Source organism: Oncorhynchus keta, chromosome 30 (genome assembly GCF_023373465.1).
Source record: "Oncorhynchus keta strain PuntledgeMale-10-30-2019 chromosome 30, Oket_V2, whole genome shotgun sequence".
Lineage (NCBI taxonomy): Eukaryota > Metazoa > Chordata > Actinopteri > Salmoniformes > Salmonidae > Oncorhynchus > Oncorhynchus keta.
Genome location: NC_068450.1, coordinates 16,267,255 through 16,292,105, shown reverse-complemented (window position 1 = coordinate 16,292,105; position 24,851 = coordinate 16,267,255). Strand labels below are relative to the sequence as shown.

Here is a 24,851-nt window from a genome sequence, read left to right as displayed (position 1 = left end):
TGAGGGCTATACATAACAGCATTACAATACCAAACCACTGTGAGGACTATACATAACAGCATTAAACCACTGTGAGGACCATACATAACAGCATTACAATACCAAACCACTGTGGGGACTATAGATAACAGCATTACAATACCAAACCACTGTGAGGACTATAGATAACAGAATTACAATACCAAACCACTGTGAGGACTATACATAACAGCATTACAATACCAAACCACTGTGAGGACTATACATAACAGCATTACAATACCAAACCACTGTGAGGACTATACATAACAGCATTACAATACCAAACCACTGTGAGGGCTATACATAACAGCATTACAATACCAAACCACTGTGAGGACTATAGATAACAGCATTACAATACCAAACCACTGTGAGGACTATACATAACAGCATTACAATACCAAACCACTGTGAGGACTATACATAACAGCATTACAATACCAAACCACTGTGAGGACTATACATAACAGCATTACAATACCAAACCACTGTGAGGGCTATACATAACAGCATTACAATACCAAACCACTGTGAGGACTATACATAACAGCATTACAATACCAAACCACTGTGAGGACTATACATAACAGCATTACAATACCAAACCACTGTGAGGACTATAGATAACAGCATTACAATACCAAACCACTGTGAGGGCTATACATAACAGCATTACAATACCAAACCACTGTGAGGACTATACATAACAGCATTACAATACCAAACCACTGTGAGGACTATACATAACAGCATTACAATACCAAACCACTGTGAGGACTATACATAACAGCATTACAATACCAAACCACTGTGAGGACTATACATAACAGCATTACAATACCAAACCACTGTGAGGTCTATACATAACAGCATTACAATACCAAACCACTGTGAGGACTATACATAACAGCATTACAATACCAAACCACTGTGAGGGCTATACATAACAGCATTACAATACCAAACCACTGTGAGGACTATACATAACAGCATTACAATACCAAACCACTGTGAGGACTATACATAACAGCATTACAATACCAAACCACTGTGAGGACTATACATAACAGCATTACAATACCAAACCACTGTGAGGACTATACATAACAGCATTACAATACCAAACCACTGTGAGGGCTTTACATAACAGCATTACAATACCAAACCACTGTGAGGACTATACATAACAGCATTACAATACCAAACCACTGTGAGGGCTATACATAACAGCATTACAATACCAAACCACTGTGAGGACTATACATAACAGCATTACAATACCAAACCACTGTGAGGACTATACATAACAGCATTACAATACCAAACCACTGTGAGGACTATAGATAACAGCATTACAATACCAAACCACTGTGAGGACTATACATAACAGCATTACAATACCAAACCACTGTGAGGACTATAGATAACAGCATTACAATACCAAACCACTGTGAGGACTATAGATAACAGCATTACAATACCAAACCACTGTGAGGACTATACATAACAGCATTACAATACCAAACCACTGTGAGGACTATACATAACAGCATTACAATACCAAACCACTGTGAGGACTATACATAACAGCATTACAATACCAAACCACTGTGAGGGCTATACATAACAGCATTACAATACCAAACCACTGTGAGGACTATACATAACAGCATTAAACCACTGTGAGGACCATACATAACAGCATTACAATACCAAACCACTGTGGGGACTATAGATAACAGCATTACAATACCAAACCACTGTGAGGACTATAGATAACAGCATTACAATACCAAACCACTGTGAGGACTATACATAACAGCATTACAATACCAAACCACTGTGAGGACTATACATAACAGCATTACAATACCAAACCACTGTGAGGACTATACATAACAGCATTACAATACCAAACCACTGTGAGGGCTATACATAACAGCATTACAATACCAAACCACTGTGAGGACTATAGATAACAGCATTACAATACCAAACCACTGTGAGGACTATACATAACAGCATTACAATACCAAACCACTGTGAGGGCTATACATAACAGCATTACAATACCAAACCACTGTGAGGACTATAGATAACAGCATTACAATACCAAACCACTGTGAGGGCTATACATAACAGCATTACAATACCAAACCACTGTGAGGACTATACATAACAGCATTACAATACCAAACCACTGTGAGGTCTATACATAACAGCATTACAATACCAAACCACTGTGAGGACTATACATAACAGCATTACAATACCAAACCACTGTGAGGGCTATACATAACAGCATTACAATACCAAACCACTGTGAGGACTATACATAACAGCATTACAATACCAAACCACTGTGAGGACTATACATAACAGCATTACAATACCAAACCACTGTGAGGACTATACATAACAGCATTACAATACCAAACCACTGTGAGGACTATACATAACAGCATTACAATACCAAACCACTGTGAGGGCTTTACATAACAGCATTACAATACCAAACCACTGTGAGGACTATACATAACAGCATTACAATACCAAACCACTGTGAGGGCTATACATAACAGCATTACAATACCAAACCACTGTGAGGACTATACATAACAGCATTACAATACCAAACCACTGTGAGGGCTATACATAACAGCATTACAATACCAAACCACTGTGAGGACTATACATAACAGCATTACAATACCAAACCACTGTGAGGACTATACATAACAGCATTACAATACCAAACCACTGTGAGGACTATAGATAACAGCATTACAATACCAAACCACTGTGAGGACTATACATAACAGCATTATAATACCAAACCACTGTGAGGTCTATACATAACAGCATTATAATACCAAACCACTGTGAGGACTATACATAACAGCATTACAATACCAAACCACTGTGAGGACTATACATAACAGCATTACAATACCAAACCACTGTGAGGGCTATACATAACAGCATTACAATACCAAACCACTGTGAGGACTATACATAACAGCATTACAATACCAAACCACTGTGAGGACTATACATAACAGCATTACAATACCAAACCACTGTGAGGACTATAGATAACAGCATTACAATACCAAACCACTGTGAGGACTATAGATAACAGCATTACAATACCAAACCACTGTGAGGACTATACATAACAGCATTACAATACCAAACCACTGTGAGGACTATAGATAACAGCATTACAATACCAAACCACTGTGAGGACTATACATAACAGCATTACAATACCAAACCACTGTGAGGACTATAGATAACAGCATTACAATACCAAACCACTGTGAGGACTATAGATAACAGCATTACAATACCAAACCACTGTGAGGACTATACATAACAGCATTACAATACCAAACCACTGTGAGGACTATACATAACAGCATTACAATACCAAACCACTGTGAGGACTATACATAACAGCATTACAATACCAAACCACTGTGAGGGCTATACATAACAGCATTACAATACCAAACCACTGTGAGGACTATACATAACAGCATTAAACCACTGTGAGGACCATACATAACAGCATTACAATACCAAACCACTGTGGGGACTATAGATAACAGCATTACAATACCAAACCACTGTGAGGACTATAGATAACAGCATTACAATACCAAACCACTGTGAGGACTATACATAACAGCATTACAATACCAAACCACTGTGAGGACTATACATAACAGCATTACAATACCAAACCACTGTGAGGACTATACATAACAGCATTACAATACCAAACCACTGTGAGGGCTATACATAACAGCATTACAATACCAAACCACTGTGAGGACTATAGATAACAGCATTACAATACCAAACCACTGTGAGGACTATACATAACAGCATTACAATACCAAACCACTGTGAGGACTATACATAACAGCATTACAATACCAAACCACTGTGAGGACTATACATAACAGCATTACAATACCAAACCACTGTGAGGGCTATACATAACAGCATTACAATACCAAACCACTGTGAGGACTATACATAACAGCATTACAATACCAAACCACTGTGAGGACTATACATAACAGCATTACAATACCAAACCACTGTGAGGACTATAGATAACAGCATTACAATACCAAACCACTGTGAGGGCTATACATAACAGCATTACAATACCAAACCACTGTGAGGACTATACATAACAGCATTACAATACCAAACCACTGTGAGGACTATACATAACAGCATTACAATACCAAACCACTGTGAGGACTATACATAACAGCATTACAATACCAAACCACTGTGAGGACTATACATAACAGCATTACAATACCAAACCACTGTGAGGTCTATACATAACAGCATTACAATACCAAACCACTGTGAGGACTATACATAACAGCATTACAATACCAAACCACTGTGAGGGCTATACATAACAGCATTACAATACCAAACCACTGTGAGGACTATACATAACAGCATTACAATACCAAACCACTGTGAGGACTATACATAACAGCATTACAATACCAAACCACTGTGAGGACTATACATAACAGCATTACAATACCAAACCACTGTGAGGACTATACATAACAGCATTACAATACCAAACCACTGTGAGTGCTTTACATAACAGCATTACAATACCAAACCACTGTGAGGACTATACATAACAGCATTACAATACCAAACCACTGTGAGGGCTATACATAACAGCATTACAATACCAAACCACTGTGAGGACTATACATAACAGCATTACAATACCAAACCACTGTGAGGACTATACATAACAGCATTACAATACCAAACCACTGTGAGGACTATACATAACAGCATTACAATACCAAACCACTGTGAGGACTATACATAACAGCATTACAATACCAAACCACTGTGAGGGCTATACATAACAGCATTACAATACCAAACCACTGTGAGGACTATACATAACAGCATTAAACCACTGTGAGGACCATACATAACAGCATTACAATACCAAACCACTGTGGGGACTATAGATAACAGCATTACAATACCAAACCACTGTGAGGACTATAGATAACAGCATTACAATACCAAACCACTGTGAGGACTATACATAACAGCATTACAATACCAAACCACTGTGAGGACTATACATAACAGCATTACAATACCAAACCACTGTGAGGACTATACATAACAGCATTACAATACCAAACCACTGTGAGGGCTATACATAACAGCATTACAATACCAAACCACTGTGAGGACTATAGATAACAGCATTACAATACCAAACCACTGTGAGGACTATACATAACAGCATTACAATACCAAACCACTGTGAGGACTATACATAACAGCATTACAATACCAAACCACTGTGAGGACTATACATAACAGCATTACAATACCAAACCACTGTGAGGGCTATACATAACAGCATTACAATACCAAACCACTGTGAGGACTATACATAACAGCATTACAATACCAAACCACTGTGAGGACTATACATAACAGCATTACAATACCAAACCACTGTGAGGTCTATACATAACAGCATTACAATACCAAACCACTGTGAGGACTATACATAACAGCATTACAATACCAAACCACTGTGAGGACTATACATAACAGCATTACAATACCAAACCACTGTGAGGACTATAGATAACAGCATTACAATACCAAACCACTGTGAGGGCTATACATAACAGCATTACAATACCAAACCACTGTGAGGACTATACATAACAGCATTACAATACCAAACCACTGTGAGGACTATACATAACAGCATTACAATACCAAACCACTGTGAGGTCTATACATAACAGCATTACAATACCAAACCACTGTGAGGACTATACATAACAGCATTACAATACCAAACCACTGTGAGGACTATACATAACAGCATTACAATACCAAACCACTGTGAGGTCTATACATAACAGCATTACAATACCAAACCACTGTGAGGACTATACATAACAGCATTACAATACCAAACCACTGTGAGGGCTATACATAACAGCATTACAATACCAAACCACTGTGAGGACTATACATAACAGCATTACAATACCAAACCACTGTGAGGACTATACATAACAGCATTACAATACCAAACCACTGTGAGGACTATACATAACAGCATTACAATACCAAACCACTGTGAGGGCTATACATAACAGCATTACAATACCAAACCACTGTGAGGACTATACATAACAGCATTACAATACCAAACCACTGTGAGGGCTATACATAACAGCATTACAATACCAAACCACTGTGAGGACTATACATAACAGCATTACAATACCAAACCACTGTGAGGGCTATACATAACAGCATTACAATACCAAACCACTGTGAGGACTATACATAACAGCATTACAATACCAAACCACTGTGAGGACTATACATAACAGCATTACAATACCAAACCACTGTGAGGTCTATACATAACAGCATTACAATACCAAACCACTGTGAGGACTATACATAACAGCATTACAATACCAAACCACTGTGAGGACTATACATAACAGCATTACAATACCAAACCACTGTGAGGACTATACATAACAGCATTACAATACCAAACCACTGTGAGGACTATACATAACAGCATTACAATACCAAACCACTGTGAGGTCTATACATAACAGCATTACAATACCAAACCACTGTGAGGACTATACATAACAGCATTACAATACCAAACCACTGTGAGGACTATACATAACAGCATTACAATACCAAACCACTGTGAGGGCTATACATAACAGCATTACAATACCAAACCACTGTGAGGACTATACATAACAGCATTACAATACCAAACCACTGTGAGGACTATACATAACAGCATTACAATACCAAACCACTGTGAGGACTATAGATAACAGCATTACAATACCAAACCACTGTGAGGACTATACATAACAGCATTATAATACCAAACCACTGTGAGGTCTATACATAACAGCATTATAATACCAAACCACTGTGAGGACTATACATAACAGCATTACAATACCAAACCACTGTGAGGACTATACATAACAGCATTACAATACCAAACCACTGTGAGGGCTATACATAACAGCATTACAATACCAAACCACTGTGAGGACTATAGATAACAGCATTACAATACCAAACCACTGTGAGGACTATACATAACAGCATTACAATACCAAACCACTGTGAGGACTATAGATAACAGCATTACAATACCAAACCACTGTGAGGACTATACATAACAGCATTATAATACCAAACCAATGTGAGGACTATACATAACAGCATTATAATACCAAACCACTGTGAGGACTATACATAACAGCATTACAATACCAAACCACTGTGAGGGCTATACATAACAGCATTACAATACCAAACCACTGTGAGGACTATACATAACAGCATTACAATACCAAACCACTGTGAGGACTATACATAACAGCATTACAATACCAAACCACTGTGAGGGCTATACATAACAGCATTACAATACCAAACCACTGTGAGGACTATACATAACAGCATTACAATACCAAACCACTGTGAGGACTATACATAACAGCATTACAATACCAAACCACTGTGAGGACTATACATAACAGCATTACAATACCAAACCACTGTGAGGTCTATACATAACAGCATTACAATACCAAACCACTGTGAGGACTATACATAACAGCATTACAATACCAAACCACTGTGAGGACTATACATAACAGCATTACAATACCAAACCACTGTGAGGACTATACATAACAGCATTACAATACCAAACCACTGTGAGGTCTATACATAACAGCATTACAATACCAAACCACTGTGAGGACTATACATAATAACAGCATTACAATACCAAACCACTGTGAGGACTATACATAACAGCATTACAATACCAAACCACTGTGAGGACTATACATAACAGCATTACAATACCAAACCACTGTGAGGGCTATACATAACAGCATTACAATACCAAACCACTGTGAGGACTATACATAACAGCATTACAATACCAAACCACTGTGAGGACTATACATAACAGCATTACAATACCAAACCACTGTGAGGACTATACATAACAGCATTACAATACCAAACCACTGTGAGGACTATACATAACAGCATTACAATACCAAACCACTGTGAGGACTATACATAACAGCATTACAATACCAAACCACTGTGAGGACTATAGATAACAGCATTACAATACCAAACCACTGTGAGGACTATACATAACAGCATTACAATACCAAACCACTGTGAGGGCTATACATAACAGCATTACAATACCAAACCACTGTGAGGGCTATACATAACAGCATTACAATACCAAACCACTGTGAGGACTATACATAACAGCATTGGGGGATGGAGGAGTAGAGAGATGGAGGGGTGGGGGATGGATGGGGGGATGGAGGAGTAGAGATGGAGGGGTGGGGGATGGAGGAGTAGAGAGATGGAGGGGTGGGGAGATGGGGGATGGAGGAGTAGAGAGATGGAGGGGTGGGGGGATGGAGGAGTAGAGAGATGGAGGGGTGGGGGATGGGGGATGGAGGAGTAGAGAGATGGAGGGGTGGGGAGATGGGGGATGGAGGAGTAGAGATAGAGGGGTGGGGGATGGAGGAGTAGAGAGATGGAAAGGTTGGGGGATGGGGGCTGGAGGAGTAGAGAGATGGAGGGTGGAGGATGGAGGAGTAGAGAGATGGAGGGGTGGGGGGATGGAGGAGTAGAGAGATGGAGGGGTGGGGAGATGGGGGATGGAGGAGTAGAGAGATAGAGGGGTGGGGGATGGAGGAGTAGAGAGATGGAAAGGTTGGGGGATGGGGGATGGAGGAGTAGAGAGATGGAGGGGTGGAGGATGGAGGAGTAGAGAGATGGAGAGGTGGGGGATGGGGGGATGGAGGAGAAGAGAGATGGAGGGGTGGGGGATGGGGGAGAAGAGAGATGGAGGGGTGGAGGATGGAGGAGTAGAGAGATGGAGAGGTGGGAGATGGGGGGATGGCGGAGAAGAGAGATGGAGGGGTGGAGGATGGAGGAGTAGAGAGATGAAGAGGGCAGGGATGGGGGGATGGAGGAGAAGAGAGATGGAGGGGTGGAGGATGGAGGAGTAGAGATGGAGGGGTGGAGGATGGAGGAGTAGAGAGATGGAGAGGTGGGGGATGGGGGATGGAGGAGAAGAGAGATGGAGGGGTGGAGGATGGAGGAGTAGAGAGATGGAGGGGTGGAGGATGGAGGAGTAGAGAGATGGAGAGGTGGGGGATGGGGGATGGAGGAGAAGAGAGATGGAGGGGTGGAGGATGGAGGAGTAGAGAGATGGAGGGGTGGAGGATGGAGGAGTAGAGAGATGGAGAGGTGGGGGATGGGGGGATGGAGGAGAAGAGAGATGGAGAGGGCAGGGATGGAAGGATACATGGTTTCAGAGGGGTGTAGGGGTAAAGGGAGGGAGGTGTAGAGAGATGGAGGGGTGGGGGTGGTGGGATGGAAGGATGAAGGTATGTAGGGTTGGATGGAGGGATGGAGGGATAGAGAGATGGAAGGGGGAGGGATGGAGGGGTGGAGGGGTGGTTGAGAGCAGTCATGTGGGTGATAATGCTTTCTTTGTCTCTCTCCACTCCCTCTCTCTGCCCTCTCACTCTCGCTCTCTCTACCTCCTTGTCAGAGACAGACAACTGGTGTTTCTGAGTGAGGAGGAACGTGCGTCAATGGCCCAGATTAACCCCTGCAGTAGTGAACCCAGAGACAGCGGCCTCCTAGAAAGACTCTTCTCCTCTGACATCAGTACTGTCTACAGACTAGGTAGGAGAGGATCCCTCAGTCTATACAGTATAGGGAATTAATTACTGAGTGCTGTCAGACTACTGTAGGTAGGGAACCACTGTGTTTTACTGAGTGCTGTCAGACTACTGTAAGTAGGGAACCACTGTGTTTTTAATGAGTACTGTCAGACTACTGTAGGTAGGGAACCACTGTGTTATACTGAGTACTGTCATACTACTGTAGGTAGGGAACCACTGTGTTATACTGAGTACTGTCATACTACTGTAGCTAGGGACCACTGTGTTATACTGAATGCTGCTTGACTGTATTTAAAGACCTGTACTGTATGCTTTATCAATAGGTAAGTTATGCTAAAACAGCTGCAGTACAGAGGACCCTTAGGCCTACAGCCCCATTTCATTTCAATAACTTAGCTTCTCAAAGACGCCCTCTGGTGGTCAAACTAGCATTAACTAGCATAAATGGCAACAATGGCTGACAGTTAAATAATGTGCCATAGAATTCTGCGTGAGCCCGCAGTCTGTGCTACATTACCAAGCAACTTTTAACGGAAGAACCACTGTATGTGAAACACCAGTTAAATATATATTTCTTCCTGCAGATAGACTGGATCAGTCTGACTTTACGTACATCAGAAACCAACCAAAACAAGGTTAGTAATACGTTATCTATTAACTAGGTAATAAGATATTTATGAAAGTTAATACGTTGTTTATCAGATTGTTAATACAACCTCAGCTGAATGGTAGAAGATTGTTTAGAGGTCGATATATCCTTCTGTCTCAGTCAAAGCCAAGAACATTTTCTCCCTGACAGCTGTAGATGCTTTGGAAACAACAGAATATGTAGGCCAGAACACTAAAAGGGGAACTCTATACATAGTCAAACTCTTTACTTTTCTTCCCTATTTAGAAGGAGAGAAGGAAACTAATAATGTTTCAGTTTTTGCTTACATTTCATTTTACATGGGACAGGGAAGTAACTTCCACTGGGGACGCCCATTCAGAAATGGCAATTTTATCATTGGAATGTGATACAAGAGGAGGCAACAGTGTGCTTTAGGACCATGCAGACTCCTCCGAGTGGTCGGGTAGACTGTTTGGAGTGTTAATCCGACTGGATAAAATAAAAAGACATATAAAACCAAAGTTGCGCCCATGACAAGGGAGATAATATTTTAGTCATTTGTTGAACAGGCACATATTGCAGCACCAAGCTGAACTGCTAGGAGAGTCAAGGAAGTTTCATAGCTGCATTTCTAATGTACAGTACATGGATTTTCATATACAGTGTACCGAAACCTTTACATTCAGTGTTCATATCTTTCTCTCTCAGAGCATAAGCCCCCCGTCAGCGCCCGGCAGTCCATCATCTCAGAGAAGAGTGACGCTACACCCCCCTACCACTCCTCCCCCTGCCCCTCTCTCTCTCACTCCTCGCCCCGCCCCTCCTTCTACGCCTCCCAGAATGCTTTGGGGCGTGGCGGTGACGGGGAGTTGCTGTCCTTCAGTCTGGATGACACCTTCAGAGAGATGAATGAGTTCCAGGAAGACCCACCCCTTTTCCTGGAGGAGGGGAGCTGGGAGGGGGAGGAGTCAGAGGTCTGTGACCCAACCCTGACTCTGCTCAACATGCATCACTTCCAGGTGAGAGGTCAAAGAACCACTGTTTTGAAATTGAAGAGATTTAGGGTTTTTTGTCTGGTTTGTATAGTTGTTTAATTCACTGTTGATTGTCAATAAAGTAATCTATTACATTAATTTTCCATCCTCTCCTCTCCTCTCCTCTCCTCTCCTCTCATCTCATCTCATCTCATCTCATCTCATCTCATCTCATCTCATCTCCTCTCCTCTCCTCTCCTCTCCTCTCCTCTCCTCTCCTCTCCTCTCCTCTCCTCTCCTCTCCTCTCCTCTCCTCCAGGAGGACTTCCTGCCCCTCTATGACCTAAACCACTCCTTCCTGTGGCTGACGTTCTCAGGACAGAGTGAGGATGAGTTACTTGGCCATCTGGAGATTGTCAGGGAGGGGGCTAAGAGAACGGGCATGGCCTGGGCACACCGACGGGCATGCTTCCTACTGGGGAGGCTCTGCGCCAAGAAGCTCAAGTACTCTCAGGTAGGGCAGAAGGGAGGAACACTGGAGTATGTACACATACACACACAAACACACATACATAATATGTTAATAATATAATAGTGCTCTTAAATGAACTTAAATGTTAATCTCCCATCTCCCAGGCCCGTGTGTATTACGAGGAAGCCCTTGGCGTCTCTGTTGATGGTTTCTCTGACCTCCCTCTCCTCATCGCCCTCTACACCAACCTCACAGCCATCTACCTCAAACAGAAGATGGCCGACAAGCTGCCCCCGACCCTGGAGAAGGCCAGTGCTCTGCTCCTCTGCCTCCCCAGCCACACCTTCACCTCCCTGGATGAGTTTGAGCTGCTGAAGCTGGTGCTGCGGAGGTCTGTGGTGGAAGGGGACAAACACCTGGAGGCACGGGCCTGCTATCTCACCGCCAGCCTCTTCCTCCTCCTTAGGTTGGTGTTGTCTGTGTTGTCAATGCTCCCAAATGGCATCCAATTCCCTATATAGTGCAATTCTTTTGACCAGGTCCCATAGTGCTCTGGTCAAAAATAGTGCACTATATAGTGAATAGGGTGCCATGTTGGACACACTCTATGTCCTTTGTTTCGATATATCTGTGAAAAGTTTGTTATAAATCAAATATATAGTTGTTATTTGTACGATTATTAATACAGAAAGATAGATGACGCCCTGCCCTTCGTGGAGCGCCTCCAGTTCCTCACCGTTACCCTGTCTGCTGAGGAGGGGCGCCCCATCGCCCCCCTGGACCTCAACTGGCTCCTGTCCCGGCTCTACCACCGTAAATACATGCCCTACCTGGCCCTGGCATCACTCAGCCTTGACTCTGGACAGGAGCACTCACTACAGGACGCCTTCCACAGGATAGAACTGTTCAGCAGGAACTCGGTAGGCTATGGTTTGTTTGTTAGGTCATCACATTCTAATATTCCAAAAACAAATGACATATTGATACAAAGTATACAACAGACGCATTGGAAAAATCCGACACACAAACCAAAAAAATTAACATTTTCCATAGGTGCGTCTGAATCCGCGATGGAAAGAGGGGACGTCTCTCCTCCCCGCCCAGATCGTGGTGTATCTTCAGCAGGCTCTAGCCATTGCGGAGCGGGGTGAGGACCTTAAGACCCAGAGGGACCTGTGTCTGGGCTTGGCCTGTGTGTACCAGCAACACGGCGCCCTGGTGAAGGCCCTGCCCTGTGCCCAGCAGGCTGTACAGACCGGTGGAGGTATCAACGAGGAGGAGGGGTTCGAGGCTTCAGTACTGCTGGGATGGTTGTTAGTCCTGACGGGAGAGCCTGAGAGGGGACAGCACACCCTGCAGCCACTACTGCAGTCTCTACAGGTAACTACAGTCTCTACAGGTAACTACAGTCTCTACAGGTAACTACAGTCTCTACAGGTACCTACAGTCTCTACAGGTAACTACAGTCTCTACAGGTAACTACAGTCTCTACAGGTACCTACAGTCTCTACAGGTAACTACAGTCTCTACAGGTAACTACAGTCTCTACAGCTAACTGCAGTCTATACAGGTAACTACAGTCTCTATAGCTAACTGCAGTTTCTACAGGTAACTACAGTCTCTACAGGTAACTACACTCTCTACAGGTAACTACAGTTGCTACAGGTAACTACGGTCTCTACAGGTAACTACAGTCTCTACAGGTAACTACAGTCTCTACAGGTAAATACAGTCTCTACAGGTAACTATGGTCTCTACAGGTAATTACAGTCTCTACAGGTAACTACAGTCTCTACAGGTAACTACAGTTGCTACAGGTAACTACAGTCTCTACAGGTAACTACACTCTCTACAGCTAACTGCAGTGTCTACAGGTAACTACGGTCTCTACAGGTAACTACAGTCTCTACAGGTAACTACAGTCTCTACAGGTAACTATGGTCTCTGCAGGTAACTACAGTCTCTACAGGTAACTACAGTCTCTACAGGTAACTACAGTCTCTACAGGTAACTACGGTCTCTGCAGGTAACTACAGTCTCTACAGGTTACTACAGTCTCTACAGATAACTACAGTATCTACAGGTAACTAAGGTCTCTACGGATAACTACAGTCTCTACAGGTAACTACAGTCTCTACAGGTAACTACAGTCTCTACAGATAACTACAGTATCTACAGGTAACTAAGGTCTCTACGGGTAACTACAGTCTCTACAGGTGACTACAGTCTCTACAGGTGACTACAGTCTCTACAGGTAACTACAGTCTCTACAGGTAACTACAGTCTCTACAGGTAACTACAGTCTCTACAGGTAAACACAGTGTCTACAGGTAACTACAGTCTCTACAGGTAACTACGGTCTCTACAGGTAACTACAGTCTCTACAGGTAACTACCGTCTCTGCAGGTAACTACAGTCTCTACAGGTAACTACAGTCTCTACAGGTAACTACAGTCTCTACAGATATCTACAGTCTCTACAGGTAACTACAGTCTCTACAGGTAACTACAGTCTCTACAGATAACTACAGTGTCTACAGGTAACTACAGTCTCTACAGGTAACTACAGTCTCTACAGCTAACCACAGTCTCTACAGGTAACTGCAGTCTTTATAGGTAGCAGGAACATGGTAGGAGCTCTGCCTTGCCACCTGCTCGTGATACAGTAGTTTTTAACAGGACTTGTAAAGATCTTGTAATCAATGAATCAATCATACCTCTATCTCCTCTCCTTTCTTTCAGGGAACCGACAGCCCGACCCAGAGGGGAGTGGTCCACAACCTGCTGGCTCTGTGTCTGCGGAGACAGGGTCGCATCGCAGAGGCCGGAAGCCACCTCCACCACGCCCTCACCATCTCCAGGGAGAGTGGCAACCAGAGGAACCAGGCCCTGGCCCTCGCCAACCTGGGCTGCCTGGCACTGGGCGTGGGGGCACCCACACTGGCAGAACGATTCCTATTCAGGTCAGCAAAGAGGCAGGGTGTGTGGGGCAGATGGGGCAGTGGGTCAGTTGTGTGTGTGTGTGAACAGTAGGTGGATGCTTACATCCATGAGTGTTACGGTTGAAATATTATTAATTCTTTACAGTTCATGATAGAATGTTAGTGTCTGTTTCTACATGGTTGTAACCTGCTGAGTGAGACTGGTCTGTATATCTACATGGTTGTAACCTGCTGAGTGAGACTGGTCTGTATATCTACATGGTTGTAACCTGCTGAGTGAGACTGGTCTGTATATCTACATGGTTGTAACCTGCTGAGTGAGACTGGTCTGTATCTCTACATGGTTGTAACCTGCTGAGTGAGACTGGTCTGTATCTCTACATGGTTGTAACCTGCTGACTGAGACTGGTCTGTATATCTACATGGTTGTAACCTGCTGAGTGAGACTGGTCTGTATATCTACATGGTTGTAACCTGCTGAGTGAGACTGGTCTGTATCTCTACATGGTTGTAACCTGCTGAGTGAGACTGGTCTGTATATCTACATGGTTGTAACCTGCTGAGTGGGACTGGTCTGTATATCTACATGGTTGTAACCTGCTGAGTGAGACTGGTCTGTATATCTACATGGTTGTAACCTGCTAAGTGAGACTGGTCTGTATATCTACATGGTTGTAACCTGCTGAGTGAGACTGGTCTGTATATCTACATGGTTGTAACCTGCTAAGTGAGACTGGTCTGTATATCTACATGGTTGTAACCTGCTGAGTGAGACTGGTCTGTATATCTACATGGTTGTAACCTGCTGAGTGAGACTGGTCTGTATATCTACATGGTTGTAACCTGCTAAGTGAGACTGGTCTGTATATCTACATGGTTGTAACCTGCTGAGTGAGACTGGTCTGTATATCTACATGGTTGTAACCTGCTGAGTGAGACTGGTCTGTATATCTACATGGTTGTAACCTGCTGAGTGAGACTGGTCTGTATATCTACATGGTTGTAACCTGCTGAGTGAGACTGGTCTGTATATCTACATGGTTGTAACCTGCTGAGTGAGACTGGTCTGTATCTCTACATGGTTGTAACCTGCTGAGTGAGACTGGTCTGTATATCTACATGGTTGTAACCTGCTGAGTGAGACTGGTCTGTATATCTACATGGTTGTAACCTGCTGAGTGAGACTGGTCTGTATATCTACATGGTTGTAACCTGCTGAGTGAGACTGGTCTGTATATCTACATGGTTGTAACCTGCTGAGTGAGACTGGTCTGTATATCTACATGGTTGTAACCTGCTGAGTGAGACTGGTCTGTATATCTACATGGTTGTAACCTGCTGAGTGAGACTGGTCAGTATATCTACATGGTTGTAACCTGCTGAGTGGGACTGGTCTGTATATCTACATGGTTGTAACCTGCTGAGTGAGACTGGTCTGTATATCTACATGGTTGTAACCTGCTGAGTGAGACTGGTCTGTATATCTACATGGTTGTAACCTGCTGAGTGAGACTGGTCTGTATATCTACATGGTTGTAACCTGCTGAGTGGGACTGGTCTGTATATCTACATGGTTGTAACCTGCTGAGTGGGACTGGTCTGTATATCTACATGGTTGTAACCTGCTGAGTGAGACTGGTCTGTATATCTACATGGTTGTAACCTGCTGAGTGAGACTGGTCTGTATATCTACATGGTTGTAACCTGCTGAGTGAGACTGGTCTGTATATCTACATGGTTGAAACCTGCTGAGTGAGACTGGTCTGTATATCTACATGGTTGTAACCTGCTGAGTGAGACTGGTCTGTATATCTACATGGTTGAAACCTGCTGAGTGAGACTGGTCTGTATATCTACATGGTTGTAACCTGCTGAGTGAGACTGGTCTGTATATCTACATGGTTGTAACCTGCTGAGTGAGACTGGTCTGTATATCTACATGGTTGTAACCTGCTGAGTGAGACTGGTCTGTATATCTACATGGTTGTAACCTGCTGAGTGAGACTGGTCTGTATCTCTACATGGTTGTAACCTGCTGAGTGAGACTGGTCTGTATATCTACATGGTTGTAACCTGCTGAGTGAGACTGGTCTGTATATCTACATGGTTGTAACCTGCTGAGTGGGACTGGTCTGTATATCTACATGGTTGTAACCTGCTGAGTGAGACTGGTCTGTATCTCTACATGCTTGTAACCTGCTGAGTGAGACTGGTCTGTATATCTACATGGTTGTAACCTGCTGAGTGGGACTGGTCTGTATATCTACATGGTTGTAACCTGCTGAGTGAGACTGGTCTGTATCTCTACATGGTTGTAACCTGCTGAGTGAGACTGGTCTGTATATCTACATGGTTGTAACCTGCTGAGTGAGACTGGTCTGTATATCTACATGGTTGTAACCTGCTGAGTGAGACTGGTCTGTATATCTACATGGTTGTAACCTGCTGAGTGAGACTGGTCTGTATATCTACATGGTTGTAACCTGCTGAGTGAGACTGGTCTGTATATCTACATGGTTGTAACCTGCTGAGTGAGACTGGTCTGTATATCTACATGGTTGTAACCTGCTGAGTGAGACGGGTCTGTATATCTACATGGTTGTAACCTGCTGAGTGAGACTGGTCTGTATATCTACATGGTTGTAACCTGCTGAGTGAGACTGGTCTGTATATCTACATGGTTGTAACCTGCTGAGTGAGACTGGTCTGTATATCTACATGGTTGTAACCTGCTGAGTGAGACTGGTCTGTATATCTACATGGTTGTAACCTGCTGAGTGAGACTGGTCTGTATATCTACATGGTTGTAACCTGCTGAGTGAGACTGGTCTGTATATCTACATGGTTGTAACCTGCTGAGTGAGACTGGTCTGTATATCTACATGGTTGTAACCTGCTGAGTGAGACGGGTCTGTATATCTACATGGTTGTAACCTGCTGAGTGAGACTGGTCTGTATCTCTACATGGTTGTAACCTGCTGAGTGAGACTGGTCTGTATATCTACATGGTTGTAACCTGCTGAGTGAGACTGGTCTGTATATCTACATGGTTGTAACCTGCTGAGTGGGACTGGTCTGTATATCTACATGGTTGTAACCTGCTGAGTGAGACTGGTCTGTATATCTACATGGTTGTAACCTGCTGAGTGAGACTGGTCTGTATATCTACATGGTTGTAACCTGCTGAGTGAGACTGGTCTGTATATCTACATGGTTGTAACCTGCTGAGTGAGACTGGTCTGTATCTCTACATGGTTGTAACCTGCTGAGTGAGACTGGTCTGTATATCTACATGGTTGTAACCTGCTGAGTGAGACTGGTCTGTATATCTACATGGTTGTAACCTGCTGAGTGAGACTGGTCTGTATCTCTACATGGTTGTAACCTGCTGAGTGAGACTGGTCTGTATATCTACATGGTTGTAACCTGCTGAGTGAGACTGGTCTGTATATCTACATGGTTGTAACCTGCTGAGTGAGACTGGTCTGTATATCTACATGGTTGTAACCTGCTGAGTGAGACTGGTCTGTATATCTACATGGTTGTAACCTGCTGAGTGAGACTGGTCTGTATATCTACATGGTTGTAACCTGCTGAGTGAGACTGGTCTGTATATCTACATGGTTGTAACCTGCTGAGTGAGACTGGTCTGTATATCTACATGGTTGTAACCTGCTGAGTGAGACTGGTCTGTATATCTACATGGCTGTAACCTGCTGAGTGAGACTGGTCTGTATATCTACATGGTTGTAACCTGCTGAGTGAGACTGGTCTGTATCTCTACATGCTTGTAACCTGCTGAGTGAGACTGGTCTGTATATCTACATGGTTGTAACCTGCTGAGTGGGACTGGTCTGTATATCTACATGGTTGTAACCTGCTGAGTGAGACTGGTCTGTATCTCTACATGGTTGTAACCTGCTGAGTGAGACTGGTCTGTATATCTACATGGTTGTAACCTGCTGAGTGAGACTGGTCTGTATATCTACATGGTTGTAACCTGCTGAGTGAGACTGGTCTGTATATCTACATGGTTGTAACCTGCTGAGTGAGACTGGTCTGTATATCTACATGGTTGTAACCTGCTGAGTGAGACTGGTCTGTATATCTACATGGTTGTAACCTGCTGAGTGAGACTGGTCTGTATATCTACATGGTTGTAACCTGCTGAGTGAGACGGGTCTGTATATCTACATGGTTGTAACCTGCTGAGTGAGACTGGTCTGTATATCTACATGGTTGTAACCTGCTGAGTGAGACTGGTCTGTATATCTACATGGTTGTAACCTGCTGAGTGAGACTGGTCTGTATATCTACATGGTTGTAACCTGCTGAGTGAGACTGGTCTGTATATCTACATGGTTGTAACCTGCTGAGTGAGACTGGTCTGTATATCTACATGGTTGTAACCTGCTGAGTGAGACTGGTCTGTATATCTACATGGTTGTAACCTGCTGAGTGAGACTGGTCTGTATATCTACATGGTTGTAACCTGCTGAGTGAGACGGGTCTGTATATCTACATGGTTGTAACCTGCTGAGTGAGACTGGTCTGTATCTCTACATGGTTGTAACCTGCTGAGTGAGACTGGTCTGTATATCTACATGGTTGTAACCTGCTGAGTGAGACTGGTCTGTATATCTACATGGTTGTAACCTGCTGAGTGGGACTGGTCTGTATATCTACATGGTTGTAACCTGCTGAGTGAGACTGGTCTGTATATCTACATGGTTGTAACCTGCTGAGTGAGACTGGTCTGTATATCTACATGGTTGTAACCTGCTGAGTGAGACTGGTCTGTATATCTACATGGTTGTAACCTGCTGAGTGAGACTGGTCTGTATCTCTACATGGTTGTAACCTGCTGAGTGAGACTGGTCTGTATATCTACATGGTTGTAACCTGCTGAGTGAGACTGGTCTGTATATCTACATGGTTGTAACCTGCTGAGTGAGACTGGTCTGTATCTCTACATGGTTGTAACCTGCTGAGTGAGACTGGTCTGTATATCTACATGGTTGTAACCTGCTGAGTGAGACTGGTCTGTATATCTACATGGTTGTAACCTGCTGAGTGAGACTGGTCTGTATATCTACATGGTTGTAACCTGCTGAGTGAGACTGGTCTGTATATCTACATGGTTGTAACCTGCTGAGTGAGACTGGTCTGTATATCTACATGGTTGTAACCTGCTGAGTGAGACTGGTCTGTATATCTACATGGTTGTAACCTGCTGAGTGAGACTGGTCTGTATATCTACATGGTTGTAACCTGCTGAGTGAGACTGGTCTGTATATCTACATGGCTGTAACCTGCTGAGTGAGACTGGTCTGTATATCTACATGGTTGTAACCTGCTGAGTGAGACTGGTCTGTATATCTACATGGTTGTAACCTGCTGAGTGAGACTGGTCTGTATATCTACATGGTTGTAACCTGCTGAGTGAGACTGGTCTGTATATCTACATGGTTGTAACCTGCTGAGTGAGACTGGTCTGTATATCTACATGGTTGTAACCTGCTGAGTGAGACTGGTCTGTATATCTACATGGTTGTAACCTGCTGAGTGAGACTGGTCTGTATATCTACATGGCTGTAACCTGCTGAGTGAGACTGGTCTGTATATCTACATGGTTGTAACCTGCTGAGTGAGACTGGTCTGTATATCTACATGGTTGTAACCTGCTGAGTGAGACTGGTCTGTATATCTACATGGTTGTAACCTGCTGAGTGAGACTGGTCTGTATCTCTACATGGTTGTAACCTGCTGAGTGAGACTGGTCTGTATATCTACATGGTTGTAACCTGCTGAGTGAGACTGGTCTGTATATCTACATGGTTGTAACCTGCTGAGTGAGACTGGTCTGTATATCTACATGGTTGTAACCTGCTGAGTGAGACTGGTCTGTATATCTACATGGTTGTAACCTGCTGAGTGAGACTGGTCTGTATATCTACATGGTTGTAACCTGCTGAGTGAGACTGGTCTGTATATCTACATGGTTGTAACCTGCTGAGTGAGATTGGTCTGTATATCTACATGGTTGTAACCTGCTGAGTGAGACTGGTCTGTATATCTACATGGTTGTAACCTGCTGAGTGAGACTGGTCTGTATATCTACATGGTTGTAACCTGCTGAGTGAGACTGGTCTGTATATCTACATGGCTGTAACCTGCTGAGTGAGACTGGTCTGTATATCTACATGGTTGTAACCTGCTGAGTGAGTGGAACTGTTTCCTACTGTATTTCCCTCAGGTCTCTGTGGTTGTTCCTGGAGATCTGGGAGAGTCCCGTTGACGAGGAGCACGTCCAGACCTACCTATGGCTGGGGCGGAGCTACAAGGACAGGGGGAGGAGCCAGGACGTCAGGCTGTGTTTTGAGATGGGCCTCCTCATATCCCTCCAGGCCAGGAACCTCCATAGTGAGTTACCTTAACCCTAACCCTCCAGGCCAGGAACCTCCATAGTGAGTTACCTTAACCCCAACCCTCCAGGTCAGGAACCTCCATAGTGAGTAACCTTAACCCTAACCCTCCAGGCCAGGAACCTCCATAGTGAGTTACCTTAACCCTAACCCTTCAGGCCAGGAACCTCCATAGTGAGTTACCTTAACCCTAACCCTCCACGCCAGGAACCTACATAGTGAGTTACCTTAACCCTAACCCTCCAGGCCAGGAACCTCCATAGTGAGTTACCTTAACCCTAACCCTCCAGGCCAGGAACCTCCATAGTGAGTTACCTTAACCCTAACCCTCCAGGCCAGGAACCTCCATAGTGAGTTACCTTAACCCTAACCCTCCAGGCCAGGAACCTCCATAGTGAGTAACCTTAACCCTAACCCTCCAGGCCAGGAACCTCCATAGTGAGTTACCTTAACCCTAACCCTCCAGGCCAGGAACCTCCATAGTGAGTTACCTTAACCCTAACCCTCCAGGCCAGGAACCTACATAGTGAGTTACCTTAACCCTAACCCTCCAGGCCAGGAACCTCCATAGTGAGTTACCTTAACCCTAACCCTCCAGGCCAGGAACCTCCATAGTGAATTACTTTAACCCTAACCCTCCAGGCCAGGAACCTCCACAGTGCGTTACCTTAACCCTAACCCTCCAGGCCAGGAACCTCCACCTAATCCAAAACCTAACATAACTAACCCTAATCCAAAACCTAACATAACTAACCCTAATCCAAAACCTAACATAACTATCCCTAATCCAAAACCTAACATTAATGCTAGTTCAACCAAACAATGAAAGACAACAACCGATGACGATTATTGCATGTTAATAAAAAGTAGCCACTATCAGTCCTCTGTCCTCTCTCTCTCTCTCTAGGTCAGATGGTGGTGGCTAAAGTCCTGAGTCTTCACTACGCCGACGTGCTGCTGTATGGACAGAGTATCCTCTACTATGAGCACTGTGTGTCTGTGTCCAGGGACCTGAAGGACAAGAGACTAGAGGGAGAATATTTAGAGATCCTCAGTAGCCTCTACCTGTCCCTCAATACTGAGAAGTAGGTTTATATATCTGTCTGTCTCTCTCTACCTCTCCCTCAATACTGAGAAGTAGGTTAATATATCTGTCTGTCTCTACCTCTCCCTCAATACTGAGAAGTAGGTTTATATATCTGTCTGTCTCTACCTCTCCCTCAATACTGAGAAGTAGGTTAATATATCTGTCTGTCTGTCTCTACCTCTCCCTCAATACTGAGAAGTAGGTTTATATATCTGTCTGTCTCTACCTCTCCCTCAATACTGAGAAGTAGGTTAATATATCTGTCTGTATGTCTCTACCTCTCCCTCAATACTGAGAAGTAGGTTTATATATCTGTCTGTCTCTACCTCTCCCTCAATACTGAGCAGTAGGTTAATATATCTGTCTGTCTGTCTGTCTGTCTCTACCTCTCCCTCAATACTGAGAAGTAGGTTAATATATCTGTCTGTCTGTCTGTCTCTACCTCTCCCTCAATACTGAGAAATAGGTTTGTATATCTGTCTGTCTTTCTCTACCTCTCCCTCAATACTGAGAAGTAGGTTTGTATATCACTGTCTCTATACCTCTCCCTCAATACTGAGAAGTAGGTTTACATCTCTGTCTCAATTCTGATCTCTCTCTCTGTCTTTCACGCTGTGTCTCTATCTCCCCCTCTCTCCCTATCAACACTGTTGATAGGGAGTTACTGTGAATGACTGTTTTGCTATTCTCAGGTCTACGAGGTAGTCACTGGACTACACTAAGCAGTGTCTGAGGATTAATAAAGTTATTCATTTCAAACAGATCATCAAGGAAGTCTCTGAACTACAGTAAGCAGAGTCTGAGGATTAATAAAGTTATTCATTTCAAACAGATCATCAAGGAAGTCTCTGAACTACAGTAAGCAGAGTCTGAGGATTAATAAAGTTATTCATTTCAAACAGATCATCAAGGAAGTCTCTGGACTACAGTAAGCAGAGTCTGAGGATTAATAAAGTTATTCATTTCAAACAGATCATCAAGGAAGTCTCTGGACTACAGTAAGCAGTGTCTGAGGATGAATAAAGTTATTCATTTCAAAGAGATCAGTGGTCCTTCTGTAGCTCAGTTGGTAGAGCATGGCACTTGTAACGCCAGGGTAGTGGGTTCGATCCCCGGGACCACCCATACGTAGAATGTATGCACACATGACTGTAAGTCGCTTTGGATAAAAGCGTCTGCTAAATGGCATATATTATTATTATTATATTATTATATATTATTAGATCATCAAGGAAGTCTCTGGACTACAGTAAGCAGAGTCTGAGGATTAATAAAGTTATTCATTTCAAAGAGATCATCAAGGAAGTCTCTGAACTACAGTAAGCAGTGTCTGAGGATTAATAAAGTTATTCATTTCAAAGAGATCATCAAGGAAGTCTCTGAACTACAGTAAGCAGTGTCTGAGGATTAATAAAGTTATTCATTTCAAACAGATCATCAAGGAAGTCTCTGGACTACAGTAAGCAGAGTCTGCGTATCTCCATTGACTTGGGGAGGAGAGAGGAAGAGTCAGAGACCTGGCTTCAGGTGGGACGCATCTACTACCTCATCCATGAAGACGAACTGGCGGACATGTACCTACAGGTGAGTCCAGAGAGAAAGGGAGAATAGAGAAAGGGGGAATAGAGAAAGGGGGAAGAAAGGGGGAAGAAAGGGGGAAGAGAGAAAGGGGGAATAGAGAAAGGGGGAAGAGAGAAAGGGGGAAGAGAGAAAGGGGGAAGAGAGAAAGGGGGAAGAGAGAAAGGGGGAAGAGAGAAAGGGGAATAGAGAAAGGGGGAAGAGAAAGGGGGAATAGAGAAAGGGGGAATAGAGAAAGGGGGAAGAGATAAAGGGGGAATAGAGAAAGGGGGAAGAAAGGGGGAAGAAAGGGGGAAGAGAGAAAGGGGGAAGAGAGAAAGGGGGAATAGAGAAAGGGGGAAGAGAGAAAGGGGGAATAGAGAAAGGGGGAAGAGAGAAAGGGGGAAGAGAGAAAGGGGGAAGAGAGAAAGGGGGAAGAGAGAAAGGGGAATAGAGAAAGGGGGAATAGAGAAAGGGGGAATAGAGAAAGGGGGAAGAGATAAAGGGGGAATAGAGAAAGGGGGAAGAGAGAAAAGGGGGAATAGAGAAAGGGGGAAGAGAGAAAGGGGAAGAGAGAAAGGGGAAGAGAGAAAGGGGGAAGAGAGAAAGGGGGAATAGAGAAAGGGGGAAGAGAAAGGGGGAATAGAGAAAGGGGAATAGAGAAAGGGGAAGAGATAAAGGGGAATAGAGAAAGGGGGAAGAAAGGGGAAGAGAGAAAGGGGGAAGAGAGAAAGGGGGAATAGAGAAAGGGGAAGAGAGAAAGGGGGAATAGAGAAAGGGGGAAGAGAGAAAGGGGAAGAGAGAAAGGGGAAGAGAGAAAGGGGAAGAGAGAAAGGGGGAATAGAGAAAGGGGGAAGAGAGAAAGGGGGAATAGAGAAAGGGGGAAGAGATAAAGGGGGAATAGAGAAAGGGGGAAGAG

At 43.7% G+C, this 24,851-nt stretch overlaps 1 protein-coding gene across 1 annotated transcript in view; it reads left to right on the top strand.

Moving 5' to 3' along the window:
* LOC118379203 (SH3 domain and tetratricopeptide repeat-containing protein 2-like) overlaps nucleotides 1-24,851 on the top strand; it is a gene marked incomplete at its 5' end in the record, with an annotated part of 70,295 nt that overhangs the window by 33,316 nt on the left and 12,128 nt on the right. Inside the window, 11 exons of the mRNA XM_052486991.1 lie at nucleotides 9,731-9,867; nucleotides 10,451-10,501; nucleotides 11,185-11,495; nucleotides 11,770-11,964; nucleotides 12,087-12,388; nucleotides 12,611-12,842; nucleotides 12,976-13,302; nucleotides 14,664-14,884; nucleotides 21,120-21,286; nucleotides 22,196-22,373; nucleotides 23,809-23,959. Coding sequence (XP_052342951.1) covers nucleotides 9,731-9,867; nucleotides 10,451-10,501; nucleotides 11,185-11,495; nucleotides 11,770-11,964; nucleotides 12,087-12,388; nucleotides 12,611-12,842; nucleotides 12,976-13,302; nucleotides 14,664-14,884; nucleotides 21,120-21,286; nucleotides 22,196-22,373; nucleotides 23,809-23,959 — 2,272 coding nt within the window. The remainder of the gene's footprint in view (nucleotides 1-9,730; nucleotides 9,868-10,450; nucleotides 10,502-11,184; nucleotides 11,496-11,769; nucleotides 11,965-12,086; nucleotides 12,389-12,610; nucleotides 12,843-12,975; nucleotides 13,303-14,663; nucleotides 14,885-21,119; nucleotides 21,287-22,195; nucleotides 22,374-23,808; nucleotides 23,960-24,851) is intronic.